This window comes from Cynocephalus volans, chromosome 2 (genome assembly GCF_027409185.1).
Source record: "Cynocephalus volans isolate mCynVol1 chromosome 2, mCynVol1.pri, whole genome shotgun sequence".
In the NCBI taxonomy this organism is placed as follows: domain Eukaryota; kingdom Metazoa; phylum Chordata; class Mammalia; order Dermoptera; family Cynocephalidae; genus Cynocephalus; species Cynocephalus volans.
Window position 1 is genome coordinate 147,327,683 of NC_084461.1, and position 16,063 is coordinate 147,343,745.

At 35.1% G+C, this 16,063-nt stretch overlaps 1 protein-coding gene across 1 annotated transcript; it reads left to right on the forward strand.

Annotated features, from left to right (window-relative positions):
* Positions 1–6,564: 6,564 nt before the first annotated feature.
* On the forward strand, positions 6,565–7,686 carry LOC134370359 (zinc finger CCHC domain-containing protein 9-like). The gene has a single exon (XM_063087482.1). It carries the CDS (start codon positions 6,618–6,620, stop codon positions 7,431–7,433), a length of 816 nt encoding a protein of 271 aa, XP_062943552.1. The 5' UTR covers positions 6,565–6,617; the 3' UTR covers positions 7,434–7,686.
* The last annotated feature ends 8,377 nt before the right edge of the window (positions 7,687–16,063 follow it).

The window sequence follows — 16,063 nt, forward strand, 5'->3', positions numbered from 1 at the left end:
TACAACTTGTAACTCCGAGGTTTCTTAACCACAATTGATTTTTCTTTTTCCTTCTTGTCTTTTTCTGGACATAAAAAAAAAAAAAAAAATCTTATCCAGAATATCTTGCATTTGCCCCCTTTTGCATAATGTGAGGTTTTGTTTATTTGTGAATAAATACAGTTCATGGCTAGTCATTTCTGCACATCCTGCCGAAGTGTTCCTCACTGGAAATGTTCTCACACTAGGCTGACAGTTCACACCCTGAAGTTGGTGTTTTCTAGAGGCTCCCACATCCCAATCTTGCCCTACTCTGGCTAACAGCCTTAAATGGCTTATATGAGTGAGGGCTTCAACAGTTTGGAAACTGCCCTGAGACAAGGACCCCTTGATGGATTCATGATTGACCTCTTGATTATCCACGGCCATTCGAGGAAGATTAAAAGGGCATGGCATGAGAGGTACATTAGCTGCAATCAATCTGCTGCTCCCTTCTCCTTCTTCCTTTCTCCTTCACACAGACTGATTCATCAAAGGACATCTGCAATGCCTCATTTCAGAGATCCTGGCTTCAAAGCCAGGCTTTATTTTACAAAGAGAAAAATACCAAAGTCTTTCGCTAGATCCCTTCAGGGCCAAAGAGGGGGGAAAAGAAAATCATTCTCTAATTGTCACTTCTATGCTGTCTTTGGGGAAAAAGAAAAAAAGGAAAAAAAAAAAAAAAGGATAAGTGCATATGTAAGGGCAATGATTTGAAAAGAGTAAAGGAAAAACTACTTACTTTTGTTTTATCCCACCATAATGTCTTTGTTAGTTTCTCTGGGTTAGTCATTGGTACCAAATATGGATGCTTAAAAAACTACAGAGGGCATATAAAGGTTTTAATTTAAACATTAGCTTCTTGGGTAAATGAAGGTAGGTTCCTGCCTTTGCAATATAATTCACACAGGGCCATTTTTTTTCTTGTTCCATTATTTCATTGAGCTTCTGTGATCACAAGTCTCCTTTTGAAGTTGGTTGGAACTCTGAGCAATGTTAGATTCCCTGGGTCTTGGAGTAAAAGGAGTAATAGATCTATAACCTCACAGTTCGAAAGGCTCTCTCTTTCTCTCTCTCTTTCCCTGAGGTCTTCATCAGTGCTCTGGAAATGGCTGGAATTTGTATAACTTCTGAAGTTTGATCTGTCACACTAGCTTGCTAAATGATAGGAATTTTAATGAACAGTGTGACATAGGTGCAAAACAGAAATTCAACCCAGGTTGGATTTTGATTCAGGTTATCCTTTTAGACAGATTAAACAACCCAAGAAATACAAAACCAAATTAACCATATACAGTCTCCCAATATGTGACTCTCTTAAGGAAGTGATTGAATAAGAGAAGTCACACAATATAGATTTCCATGCCAGAGTTAATCATTCAATCCATCTGATTGTTGGTCCCCTCTTAGTCCCATCTCTGTCCTGGTGAGCAATGCCAAAACTGATGTGATCAGCAGCCACCATAGGGACCTCGTCCTCTCCATTACCACGCAAACTTGAGGGCCACAAGCTCATTAGGTGTTCTTACAATAGGAAAAAAGAAAGGTATAGTCAGTTTGATGAAAGAAAAAAGAATCACTGACCCAAGGTGTGTAGAAGAGGGTGACCAATCATACCATTTTGCCCAGATCTGTGTGGTTTCCTGAGAGTTGGGACTTCCCATGCTAAAAAGGGACAGTTGGTCACCCTGATCTGGAAGCTTGAGTTCTAGCACCAGCTCTCTTACTTCTTCATTATTGGTTTCCTGTTCCTTTTTTCTATATTGAATGCATGGGAGTAGATCAGAGGTTTTAAAATTGATTGTCAGATGCCGCATCCAGTCTACAAATACATTTTATTGGGCTACATACATGAAGATGCAAAAAAAGTATGAGATTTTGCATAAAAAGCTTGACTTATTTTTAAAGCTTGTCTTGAAAAGTAAGAAGGTATGGTGACAGTGGGTCCATATGCATACCAGGCAATAGCAATCATCTGGAGTTGAACAGCATCTACCCATAACATGGACATAATATGTCTCCTCACTTACCTACCTTAACTGTCCAGGTCCTGCATGTATTTGAATATGCAGCTCCTGGACTAGATCAGAGATTGGCAATAAGTCTGCATGGGTCCCACCTAGCTTGGAGTAATGGACCTTAATCAAATTTCAGGAAGAAAGATTGCTTCTGTGCTGCTAATTCTCAACTGTGCCCAAATATGAATGTAATAGTGGCCTGAAAACCCAAAATGCCCATCTTCTCCTTGGCATTTTCCCCTAAGAATTCATAAAGCTTAAAGGAGCTCTGAAGTCTCTTGTAGCTCTAAGATTTTGTAAACTAAAAGCTGGAAATGGCCTATTTTTCACCTCTCATCGAAAATACATGTTGTTTTATCCTTTTGATCACTGAAATACTTCCTACTTAAAATATGTGAGAAGTGTAAGCCTAACCAGTTTACTCTGATTGCAAATCAACTGTTTCCTCCAATATGCTTTTCTGAATTGGGAAAAATGGGGCTCTTACAGATCAATATGTGGCATTCTGCATGTTGTGATCAATTGGTGATTAAGTGAAAACGGTTTAGCTTAATTTGCTTTGAAAAGCTGTGCCTGCGCTGATAAAGTGTAGAAGCATTTCTGAGATGAGATACATGGAACAGATGTTTAGTATAAAATATTGATAGCACAGAGAAGAGATAAGCTTGGTATTTAATTTGTCTTAATATTTCCATTGCTACAAATTCAACAGCTTTTATCTTACTGGGTAATTACAACTTTTTGTCCCCCTTGGCATAAGATAAGATAGACTTTTTTCAGTTTTCTGTCACATTTAAACTCTTTATGCCCTTCTTCTCTCTTCGTTCTTTTTTCCTCCCCTAGGTATTGGTTTCTTTATTTTAATTTCAATTGCAATCTTCACTTAAAAGATTAGAGAACTTGTTTGTAAAAGTTGACAGTTTTCTTGCCTTAGAGTTTTTAGACATGTTACCCCTGAAAATGAAGTGTACCAATTAGGATGTAGGTTGGCTGTTCTAGGAGGTCATAGACTGCAGAGATTCAAACAATAGTGGAGTTTGTTTATTTGCTTTTTTCTTTTTCATGTGACAATCAGGCCAGGTAGATGTATCTACTCAATGAGAACATTTAGGAAAACTTGCTGGACAGTCGGTTCTGCCTTCCTTGACATACGGCTTTCTTTACTTGATAAACATCTGGTGCTCCTTTTACAGCTGCTTTTTAGGCAATAGGAAAAGACTTGGAATTAGGTGGGTAAAAAGTCCAAGGCTAGCAACTTGTCTTTACGGAAGTGACCCGGAAGGTGTGCATATCAAGTCCACTCATTTATCATTGGCTCTCTGTAAACATGTTCACATCTAACTGGAACAGAGTCTACACAATCATTTTACCAATGGGAAAAGAGTGGACTTCCTCTTCTAGTAATCTGGCAAAGCAGATATCCTGAGAGGTCCTCTTAAAAAATGTCCAGAAGAACATCATAAAATAATATCATTATTGTGTTGCTGGGATCAAGGACATGAGGAAAATCTCTAAAGGACAAAGGAAAGAGGGACAGAAATTAAACAATGAATGGAAATAAAGGCTGTGAGCTGTGAGTGCACAGACTGGCCCTCTTGAGTGGATCCTAAGTCTTGGGACTGCCTGTCATAGATTTTCAGGATGAAGTCAGAATGGGACTGGAGTAGACCAAGTCAATAGTGACCCTCGGCTCATGGAAAGAGCAACTGAATAAAAGGGAACATTTGAATAAAACAACAACAACAACAACAACAGCTGCAGCAGCACCTCAATTTAAGCCTTCGGATTTTCCGCAGGTAAAAACAACCAAATACGATTGTCCATTCAAATATCCCCAAATGTGCCAGAAAATGTGTGTTGTAAGTGAGAATGAGCAGAAACAATAAATGAAAAATTTAGTTCCCCAAGTACTTCAGATATCACAGCTACGAAATACACAGTATAAATGCAAACATAGGAATGTCTAATCAAATAAAAGATGGGATCGCACAAATGGGGAACCAAAAAGAAACTTTTTAAAAAAAAAAGAGGGCCGGCCCCGTGGCTCACTCAGGAGAGTGCTGGCTGGTAGCACCAAGGCGGCTCGTAGCGCCGAGGCCACAGGTTCGGATCCTGTATAGGGATGGCCGGTGCGCTCACTGGCTGAGCGTGGTGCAGACGGCACCAAGCCAAGGGTTATTTAGAAATGAAATACAATTCTTAAAATTACAAAAACAACTCAGAAAATATAACAAGAAAATAATGACAGTAACTTGTACAAGAATGAGACTGGGTTTTGGATAGAGGTAGAAAGTAACTCTAGGCCACACTTCATTTCCTGGGCCCTAAAGCACTTCTCATTTGGGCCTAGAATATTGCATATTGTTTTAGGAAGAGAGTTTTCATCCATCCCTAGTGTTCACCCTTTTAACCAAAGTCACTGGGACTCAATCAAGGAGACCAGAACTTTTTCATCCTCACTTATAAAACAGTTTTCCATCTTTAGAACCACATCTCCATTTCCAAAGAGAGTATTTGCTTTATATTTGCATAACTAAAAGGCTCAGTTAGATGGCTTTTGGAGAACAAAGGAACATTCTGTCTAAAGAAACACAGTATTGAAGTTTCTGACACTTGAGAGTTAGAAACCACTTAGCTGCTTTTAACTATCACATTAACTCTCTCCCCCCTCCGACCCCCCCCCCCCCCCCCCCCCCCCCCCCCGCCAAGTTTATAACCATAAAGAATTGAAAAATCTTAGGGTCTGTAACCAGCAGGACACTTGAAGCAGTGGCCACACTAGCTTAGTAGTTCCCTGCTCTCGGTTGTATGAAATCTAGTAAAGCAGAAGACTCAGGTTGAACTGGGAGATTTTTCTGTCTATACTACATTGTATGATTATGAAACTGACAAAAGGGCACAATGTCAGAAGTTTATTTGTTTTAAAGTAGCATTCAGGGTATTATGCCTTGTATGTTTTTTAGTAAATACACTTGGGACTGAACATTGTAGACTCAGACAGTTACTGTGTCACCTTAAAATTCCTACTTAAAGTTGCAATAGAGATTGCTGATCTCGCTATAGCCCTCTGTATTTAGATACCAAAATTGTGTTATGTCATTTTTTCCTATTTAATTCTTAGGAAACTCTCTGCTAGTGTTTATTATCTTCCTAATTTATAGAAGAGGAAACTGAGGCACAATATGTAGCTAAGAAATTTGAGAACCATGACTTGAGTTTTATTCTTCTCCCTATAATGTCTGTGTTATTTACATTATACTGTGCTTTCTTCTTTACTTATGGTAGAAGTGTTATGCATAATTTAAGTTTTAAAAAAATTGTGATTCATAGTTTACATTGTTAAGGGACGCCCCAACCCCTACTGACCTTAACATATGCATTCTGCTTCTGTACAAGTTGCTTGCTAAAATAAATGGGGGAATAAACAGAGTAGCATGGTCAACGCCATTTTAGGCGGCTCTGCCATTTTAGCCTGAAAAGTCCCTATGGGGAATCCAGGGTGCGGAGGGGCTACAGGGCTACCCACAAAATTAGCTTATGTATCGCTGGCTTGCTTGCATTGGCTAGATTGTGTCAGGTGCGAAAAATTCCCGCCTAGCTAAAAATAAAAGCTGTGAGAGATAGCACTTCGATTGGCCTGCGTAGCCCTGGCTGCCAGAAATAAACTCTTTTCCCTTTCCTATCACCCAGTTCTCGTGGGCAAATTTCTTTTACCCGTCAGACGTTGGCCATAACAACATAATGGCTCTCAGTTGTCCAGAATCAATAAAGTGTGTGTTTAGTGGACGGTTGTATATGGGAAGTCAGGAAACAGTGGTTCATGTAAATCTCTGCAATTAATCAGCTGTATGATATTGAGCTGGTCATACAATTGCATTTGGGCCGGGGTTACTCATATGCAATTGAAGAGTTTTCTATTTGTTTTTTTCATTAACAATTACTAATGGTTTTTCCTGTTAAAAAAATTCTATGACACTTATATACTTTACCTCTAAAGTACATGTCCATACTTTTTCAGTTCAAAGCAGGTTATTTGTCTCAATATTTCCTTTTATGTTTTTAAGTTGTTTCAGTTTGTACAAGTCCCATTACATCTCTTGACCCACTTTTGCCAACTATTAACTATTAACTATAATATGGTATAAAGGGATTATACCATATTCCTTCGATATTCTATGGGTCTTGATATTTCTAGCTATTTGAGCCTAAATGGAGTCTGTCTATATCAGGAGAAACTATCTTTAAAATACATCACCATTAAAGAATGAAACAACATTACCTCAAAATACCCAACTAACTAAAATTCACAAATTGTATATAAAATTGAATTTTAAATGTCTTTTAAAATTAGGATTTGGATTTTATTTAGATTTGTTTATTTGTTATAACTTGCTTATTTACTTATTTTTTCCTTGTAAGAGGAATAGAATGAATTCTTTTTTAAAAAAAAAAAAGAAAAAGACCCCTAGTGCCGTGGCTGGAGGGAGATCGGGCTTCTCTGGCTCACTAACTCTGCTGCTCTGGAGGATTCACGCGCGCCGTGCTTGTCTTAAAGAGTGATAAGGTACATTGGATGAAATCATGACCAGGTGGGCACGAGTTACTACCACACATAACAAGAGACCCTTGCCTGCAACATCATGGGAGAACATGAAGAAGGGACCCTTTGAGGGAGCAAGCCAAAACCTACCAAAGCGTAAACAACTTGAAGCCAATAGACTGTCCCTTAAAAATGATGCACCCCAAGCAAGACACAAAAAGAACAAAAAGAAAAAAGAGTACTTAAATGAAGATGTGAATGGATTCATAGAGTACCTAAGACAGAACTCACAGGTGGTTCACAATGGGCAGATGATAGCAACAGACAGTCAGGAACTAAGGGACGAAATTGTAGTTGCCTTAAAGAAAGACAGTCGACGGGAAGGAAGACGATTAAAACGACAAGCAGCAAAGAAAAATGCAATGGTATGTTTCCATTGTAGAAAACCTGGCCATGGAATTGCAGATTGCCCGGCTGCCCTTGAAAATCAAGATATGGGCACAGGAATATGTTATCGGTGTGGCTCCACAGAGCACGAAATAACTAAGTGCAAGGCTAAAGTAGACCCAGCTCTTGGTGAATTTCCTTTTGCAAAATGTTTTGTTTGTGGGGAAATGGGGCATTTGTCCAGATCTTGTCCAGATAATCCCAAAGGACTCTATGCTGATGGTGGTGGTTGCAAACTTTGTGGCTCTGTGGAACATTTTAAGAAAGATTGCCCTGAAAGTCAGAATTCAGATCGAATGGTCACAGTTGGTCGCTGGGCAAAGGGAATGAGTGCAGACTATGAAGAAATTTCGGATGCACCTAAACCACAGAAACCCAAAATAAAGATACCTAAAGTTGTTAATTTCTGATAACAGTTAGTACTTCGGTTAGTTACCACCTCATTGTTACTTTCCAAACTGAACCTACTTCACATGTTAGAGGTGGGCTCCCTTGGAGCTAAGGCTATATGGCAGACATCAGTATGCTTCCCGCATTCTGTCCGTCAGGGAGTACTGCTACCATTGTTTGGAGAAAGTCACTGAAGAAAAGTACAAGGTGATTAAGTTGGATTCTCTAAAAGAGCAAATTTTTAACAGAACTTAGACATAACTAAGTGATTATATACCTGATTGCAACAATCATCTTTTTTAAAAGCAAAATTATGTATTAATGTGAACCACTCCTATACTGCTTTGTGGGGGTTTTTTTTCCTGCTGTGTATTTGGAAATGAATTTTTGGTTATATTGTTTTTTTGGTTTAAAGTATCGATTTACTATTATAATAGAAATTTATAAATTGCCACAAAGTCTGTATTTTTAAAATATTGAATGAAAATGCATTTGCTCTTTGCTCATTTTTTTGAATACCCAATTCTGGATTGAACTAGCTAGCCATTGTTCATTAATATCCATAACAATCCCTTTGGAAACAAGATCTTTTATGAATCCTAGATGAGGATAAACGGATTTGGTTAGTTTTTGTTTTAGTTTTGACACAAAGAGTTACCAATTATTTAAGTTAACTTAATAGCAACTCTTTTTTGCCCTTGATTTTCAAGAGAGAAATTCTAGCCAAAATTCACTTTGTAGTATTTAACTAGGATGATGGCACATAACATTGTATATCAAACTTAATAGCATTTTGTTCACGTTTTAAATGAGTCAGGGTGAGAAGGAAGTATCACCGTAATAGAGTTAGAACACTAATCAGAGACCCTTTAGCTGCTTTGTTTGGTTCGATGAATACATGCATACTTAATACATATATTTCACAAGGCTTAACGTTAACAGTGTATTGTATAATGGAAAGACTTTGGTGGTTTGTGTTTCATTTGAAATTTTACCTGATTGAATCCATTTGTAACTAAAGGAAACAGCTGTGATTAGTTACTGATGCCTCCAGAGCAAAATATTTACCAAATAAGAAAAGAAACAAAAAAATAAAAAAATAAAATAAAATAAAAAGAAAAAGAAAAAAAAGAAAAAGAAAGCTCATATTTTTATCAGAAAAATGGGCTGTTACATATGAAAGTTCTGTGACAAAAAGGCTGCACACCTCATTTTGTAAATTTCTTCATCTCCTCAGCAATGTCAGTTGCCTCCATGTGACTTCATTATTTTCCTTATGTCCCACAATGAATCATATTAATATTAACACCTGATTATCCTACACTGAGGATCTGTGAAGAATACTCGGTGAAAAGTTTGACAGTAACATTTATTTAATGTAGAATAAAATATTTTTAATAACTTACCAGAAGGCAGAGATGAGAGAATTTTCTTTATTTGCATGTGTTCTTCAAATGATTCTTTCTTGTTTCTGATTTGGTGAGAAATTTCATATGTGAAATTTCAACTGAGCACAAATATGATACTGTTGCAAACATTTTTTACTTTGGAATTGAAAAACTGAAATTAGTTTTTAGTGTTCTAAAAGGGCACTCCTATGAATCTGGAAATATGCTGTACAACTTTCTTCAGCAAAATGGATAGGTATCCATTAATTAGACATTATTATTAATGTCATGTTCAGCTGTATGCTAAAGGGCACAGTACAGAACTGAGGGCAGGACTGATGACTTTGATGATATATGGACAGCTTTCATGAATTACTTAAAGAAAATTCTCATTTCTTACCCTATTGCACACAATAATTAAAAAGTAGCGAATAATTGTGAGAAAAGAGAAAACAAGTACATGGATGGGATTTGCTTCTTGCTTTCTTGGTTTTTGTTGTTGTTGTTATTTCAACAGTGGTGAGAAATCTCTGTAGGTTGCACAGGTTTAGGGAAATCACATGATTTGAAGAAAGTGTCATAAACTTACTTTATATCTATTTGAAGACCTTATCCCCTGATTTTCTAGGAACGTTTTTTCATCTTTGGTTTTGATGTATTTCTTAATTCTAAAATCCAGCACATTATAGACATAAAAAATGAGAAAGTATTTTTAAGTATGATAATCTAAGGTGGCATGAATGTTTGTCCACAAAGGCTATGAGTGTTTATTATTTAGCTAATTTCATATTGTGCTGGTGTAGTTTCCCAAAATATGTTCCATGATATTCTGGCTCTTAGAAAAATGAAAATGTTCTAGGTTTACAAAAGTTTAAAGAAAACTGTGTAGACACAGGTAAACATTTCTTATTCTCGAATGTCTAAGAGTCTTAAAAATATTTTCACAAACTTAGATGGATCATGTTGTGGTATTTGTAATGGAGTAGCAAGTGGGACTACTTTCTTTGGAACACATGTTGGGTGCCCTACATTAAGTCATTCATACAACAGACATATGTTACAGTCCTTAATTTGAAAAGAGATTCTAGGAACAAATATACTTAAATGAAGTTTCCAGATATGATTTTCCTGGTATATTTATGCTATTGTGCATTATAACTGCATTAAAGATCAACTAAAAATATAAAACTTTTGGTGAAAACAAAAAAACCCACAGTTTTAACGTATCTTGAAGTAGCAAACATTCCTTCAAATACATCATCACTTAGCTAAGCTTTCCAATGGTAAAGGTGCTAGCACAGATTGGTCAATAAAATCTGCATCTGATTTTACAAACCACATGCATAATACCATATTTGACCAATCTGGTAAAATCAAGAAGTAGGTTGATCTGCATGTGAATAATTAGGTTAAATTAATTTAAATAATACACAAAATAAATAATTGATTGTGTTTAATATTGTCATAAGTAATAGGCTGTTGAACTTACACATTTAGAAGATTACTTTAATAAAAAGGTAATAATGACTTGCGGTTAATAGAGCAAGTACATACTTGCAAGTATGGGAATATTAACGGGTTAAGAATACTTGAAAATAGATGCTTTTCTTTTTATTTTTTCTCTGCATTCTTGTGATAACTCTTCTGAAATATAAATTTATCTTTATGTTGGGAATTTTAGGGCAATGTGTTCCCTCGAAAGGATACCATAGCAAGACTGTATGATCCTTCAAGAGAAAGAATACATATATGTATGAATTATTCCAAAATGTACTTCAATACTTTTGTCTTCAGGGTCCTGTGAGAACTACAATGAAAAAAATTACAATTTCTACTTTTAAAAATTATTCATAAGTCATATACAATTAGCTAGTTTTTAAAAGGCAGATTGCATTTACAAAATATATTTTGTCTCTGAGCTAGAATTTACATCTTAGGCATCTTTTGCTCATGCACACTGAGTCATTTCTGCCTGGGTCAGGAAACGAAGAGTGAGTGAAAAAAAGGAATGTAATGTTCTTCCTAGTGCAGTGCCTGGCGTGTGGTAAACCCGTCATCAGTATATCTCATATGATCATTCAATGACCTTCCCTCTGGCTCAGTTTTCTTTTACCCATATGTGGAGTGGAAGGGAAAAAAGTTACAAGAAATATGTAGCTGAGCATTTTCTATCTTCATCCCTCAGCTTTAAAGTTTGAATACTTGTATTTTCATTTAAAAGATTTACACTTCTAACTTAAGTAGAACTTTCATTGTAATGCAAGATTTGGCTCAATGACTGTTGAAAATATTGTTAAAAATTACATTAGTGACCTCTTTCTTTTGCATCTATAACTAACCCAGGATTAACATTACAAGCAGTGGTATAGAAAGGAAGGAAGGAGGCTCCAGACCTCTGGACTTTGGCGCTGCCTCTCACCTGATGTGCAACTTGCAGGATTTACATAGCTTCTCTGATATTTACATTTATTGAATAAGAGAATTTCTTCAAAGTCCTTTTCACTTCTCAAATTTGATGTAATACTTCTGAAACCCAGTTTGCCCTATACCGATGAAACCTATATTCCATGGCCACAGCCCTCCCTGTTGGCTACTTCTAAGAAAAGTGACTAAAATCGGTAGATGATTCAAATTAAACATTAACGTTACCATAAAATAATTAAGAACATTTACCATAAAGACAGTATAATCAGTAAGGGATGTCTATTTTATAATAATCATCTTGTGGGTAATCGAGTAGAGAAATGGTGAGCAAAATACCTAAGTTTTAAGTAAATGTCAGCAAATTGCAATTTACTTTATTGGTTAAACAACACAGAGCCTGAATGCTATAGTGTAATAACTTAATCTCAAAGGGTACACACCTCTCATTTTTAGTTTCTCTGCATAGAAAGACTTAAAGTCATGATTGCCAATTGAAATTTACAAAAACAGACTGCTGTTTCTCTGCAAAGTTACTTTTACGTGTTCCTTGCCAGAAAACTACAGTGTAGGGGTAACAAAGACACAGGGATCTGTTAAATTATGCTGAGTTTTTTGGTCGTTGTTTTGTTCCGTGAAATGTGTATGTATATTCTGAGAATAGAAAACTCACACACAGCATGTAACCTTTTCAACTTTCCACGGATTAAAAAACACAGGGCATTGCTTTATTGCATTTTCCCGCAACAAGGGACATATTTCAGCTGAAAAGGGCAAACCAGGAAATTTACTCATGAAAAGCAATTTATATAAGCATATGAATAGTATAACTATTCCCATAGTAAGTCTGGTATTCATCTTGAGAACTCTTGGGGACACATGAGTAATCCTCAGTGCAACTTCAATTTAGACTGTGTTTAAATATGGAAAGGAAATGAGGTTGGACCTGGATTTTTTATTATTATTATTTTCTCTCTGGTATCAAGTCAACCAGTGTGATGGCCTGTGAACTCTTTCAGCATTCTTTCTGCAAAATCAGAGTGTGACAAGGTGTCAGCATTGACAGATCAACAGTGGAGATTGAGCAGACCTGAACTAATAAAGGTCAAAATTGTCAACAGGAGGAGTGCCAGGTGGCATGTGAAGACTTGCTCCTAAACAGCGTTTGAAGAGAAAAAAGTGGCTCGAGAACAGGACCTGAGGCACCTGGACAAGCCAGGAATGTCCTGAGAATCTTCTTTTAAATAAACGTTTACTCTAAAATAACTTTTAAATGTCCCATCATTTTTTTCCTCTCCATCCTTAAATGCTCAAAAACATCTCAGGTCCCAAAGGGATTGAGGATGGTAGAGTGAAGGAAGTTCCTGTTTTCAGTCCTCATAGAACACAGTTTCCATGTCTCTTGTAAGAGGAGGCGTTCCTGACATCCCTCCACACTCATTCCTTGCACTTTTTTCTTTTCCTCCTATCTTATGGTGTTTTCAGAGCAATTTACAGAAACAAAGTGCTTTTACTCTGTATTGCATAATTTGACCATGGATTCCCTTCTGCCTGTACCACTACATTATAATCTCCTGTAAATTCCATCTCTTAAGCACAATGTTTAAGAAACTCCAAGGGGATATCTTGTGTTTTTCTTACATGATCTAAAGTGCTACTTTAGGTACTCAGTACCGAGGAGAAAATTTTACTTTAACTGATGAGGAAAGAACTTTATATTAGTTATATTTCAAGAGGAAAATTAACATTTTCTTCAGCTCTTCACATATATTCTTCAAAATTGCAACAGTGTCAATGTTGTTTCAAAGTAAATAAAATCGTTTAGTACCTGTATAGGAATAATAAAAATGAGTGACATAGATTTTCTGGAAGATTTGGATTTCTCTACAGTTTTTTTTTTTTTTTAATTGGGGCTATGTTTGCTAGCTTTCTTATCTCTTGATCTTTTATTTAGAGAGCAGATCTAGATTCTCTGGTAGGGCGAAATTTATCTCTATGTTTTCAACTCTACCACTCTTTTGGTTGATTAATTGTGTGTGTGTGTGTGTGTGTGTCTGTGTGTGTTGCATTCTGTGTTGCATGCCCAATCAACTGCGAGATTATTTGAACTGAAATCAAAACTAACTATAAAGCTTCTTAAATTTTGTTTGGAAAGCATATTGAAACAACCACGTTTTAGTTTTACCTCTCCTCACCCCCCTCACCATTTTGTCCTTGAAAAATTCAGCTGGAAGCAACTAAATTCCTTCAACCCCCCACCCCCTGCATTTCTCTTTTTCTCCTATAAATGACTATCAGCCAATTTTCTTCAGGAAGAAATAGTTTATTTGGGAAGCATCAATATAGCAAATACATTTTCTTCATTCTCTATTAGAGAAAGTGTACTAATTAGAGGAAAGCATGAACTGAAGTTTGTTCTCTACATATTTACCTGCTTGGTTTAATGCCAGGGCCCTTTCTAACTTTCTCTCTCTTTTTTTTTTTTTTTTCAAGATTTTATTCCTGTTTAACAACATCTTAGTAAAAGTTAGGCAATCTCCTTTCACTGCCACGGGGATAGGAATATCGTTTTGTAAGATGTAACAGTCAAAAATGCCATCTCAGTGACTTTAAATAAAATTGCAATAGAAAAGCTCCTGTAATGATTTTCTTTTCTTTTTTAGCATATTAATTTTTCATGGGATGAAAATGTTAAAACCTGGTATTTTCCCTAACATCTCTTTTATGCTTTTATCTCATAGGTAATCGTTGCCTAAAGTTAAATTGGTTAAGTGATTTTTAAAATGGCATAGATTATACTTTCTCTCATAAGCACTTTTTCAAAGTTAGTCCCTTATGATAAAGTCAGATAGTATTATTAGTAACCAGCTACCATGTGATCTGGTTTCAAAAGTGATAATGAGTAAACAATTCAGCTGTTTATAAAATTCCCAAACCTCTCAGATGCCCAAATAGTTGTATATTGCAGAATATGAAATTTTCTATAATGTAAAACACTAACACTTCCCGCTATAATATAGTGAAAAATAAAGGATTTTAGATTGACGAAGAACATTAACAATTGTCTGTAATAATTTTCTTTCTTCTTGAATAAGATTTTTTCCTTGATGAATAATAGATTTTAATGAAAATACTGAAAATCTGATGAAGAAAAAAATAGTCATAATTCTACCAATGTCAACATTATCTGCTGTAAAATATTTCTGGCTTTTTTATTTGCACACACAAATGTGTGTGTATATAAATATCAGATTTCATTTTTGAAGATTACAGATTACAGATTGTATATTTTGAGGTCTATTTTTAAATTTTAAAAAAATATGCTAAGCAACACGCTATGTTGTTAAATATTTTGTTACAAAACAAGATTTTTAGTGGCTGTGTAGTATTTGGTGTTCTATTTTTAAAATATCCTGTTTGTGTATTATTAAGTTATATCTATTTTGCTGTTATAAATAATGTTCTGACATTCCTACAACAAAAGTGTACCTGTAAATCTGCTTTATTTTTTTTAATCCCTTAGACTAATTTCTTATAGGTGAAATTGCAAGGTTTATGTCATTTACATTTTTATGGTGTTGATAGATATTGGCATATTATAAACCAGAAAGGTTGATTCGAATCACTCTGCCCCAGCAGTTTATGACTCTATCTCATTGTTTATGTCCATATCTATTATTATGGTTTATTTACTTTGAGTGTCGCATTTTTTTAATGAATTACTTGCACCCATTTTTATGTTGAATTATTTGTTTTCCCTTTAAGATATCATACAATCATCTTTAAATATTTTATGAGTTTTTTTCTGTTTTTGTAATTTTGTTTGTTAACTTACAAAATTAAAACAAGTTAAACTTTTTAATCATATCAGTGAGTTGTTAGTGTACAGAAGTGTTCTTTAAACTTTTTTAGAGTCAGTTCTGTTTTTGTTAGATAAAATGTGGCTATTTGTGTTTGTGTGATGTGTGCATATACAAAAAGAGAAAGCTTTATAGAGACAGAACATCTTCAAATCTTCTTTCCTTCCCTCCTTCCACTATATTCTCTCCTTTGCTAACTCTCCTTATCTGCCCTTGTCATCATAGTTTTATGAGAAAGCAAAAAAGAGAAAGAACTGAAAGATATGTTAATTTCACATATTATTTTTGTAACATGCGATAAAAGTCATATTCACTATAAATTTAAATTGCATTTAGTAGAAGTATGGAAAATGATCTTAAATGCATTCTGAAAAGGTAAAAGGAGAGAAATTAGTTTTAATATTTAAAAAAATGTACCTTTTAATTTGCTTAAGCCAAAATACAAATACAAAATTAGAAGAAAAAAATACATAATAATCTTTTTAAACTTGCTAGCTTGTTTTATTAACAGGTGTTGCTGACGTTAGCTAGGAAATATAACTAATGTGACAAATTGATCTATAAGGAGTGAAAATATTTTAAAAAGGAAAATATACACAATTTAAAATGTAGAAATAAAATTTACACTGGTAACATACAATTTACAAATACTGGTAACATACAATTTACAAATAGTGATACAGAATGAATATATAATTAGTTTTTTATTTCTCACTTTTCAATTTGCAAAAGAGGAACAAAATATTCTGTGTATCGGCTCTAAACCAACCTTCAGAATAAGCTAAGTCTTCTAACAGATAGGATGTTTAAAAGATACAATAAAATTAGGATTGTAATTATTAATAAGTTTCTTTTTATTATTTGTAAATAAATTTATTTTCTTTTTCTCCCACCCTCCACCTCTTCAATATTGTGGTTACTGGGTGTTATACTGATGCAGATTCTAGTTGCTAAGTTGGAAGACACTGAAAAATCTTTAAT

Coding starts and splice junctions, on each gene's coding strand:
- LOC134370359 (XM_063087482.1), top strand. CDS start 6,618: ATGACCAGGTGGGCACGAGTTACTACCACACATAACAAGAGACCCTTG.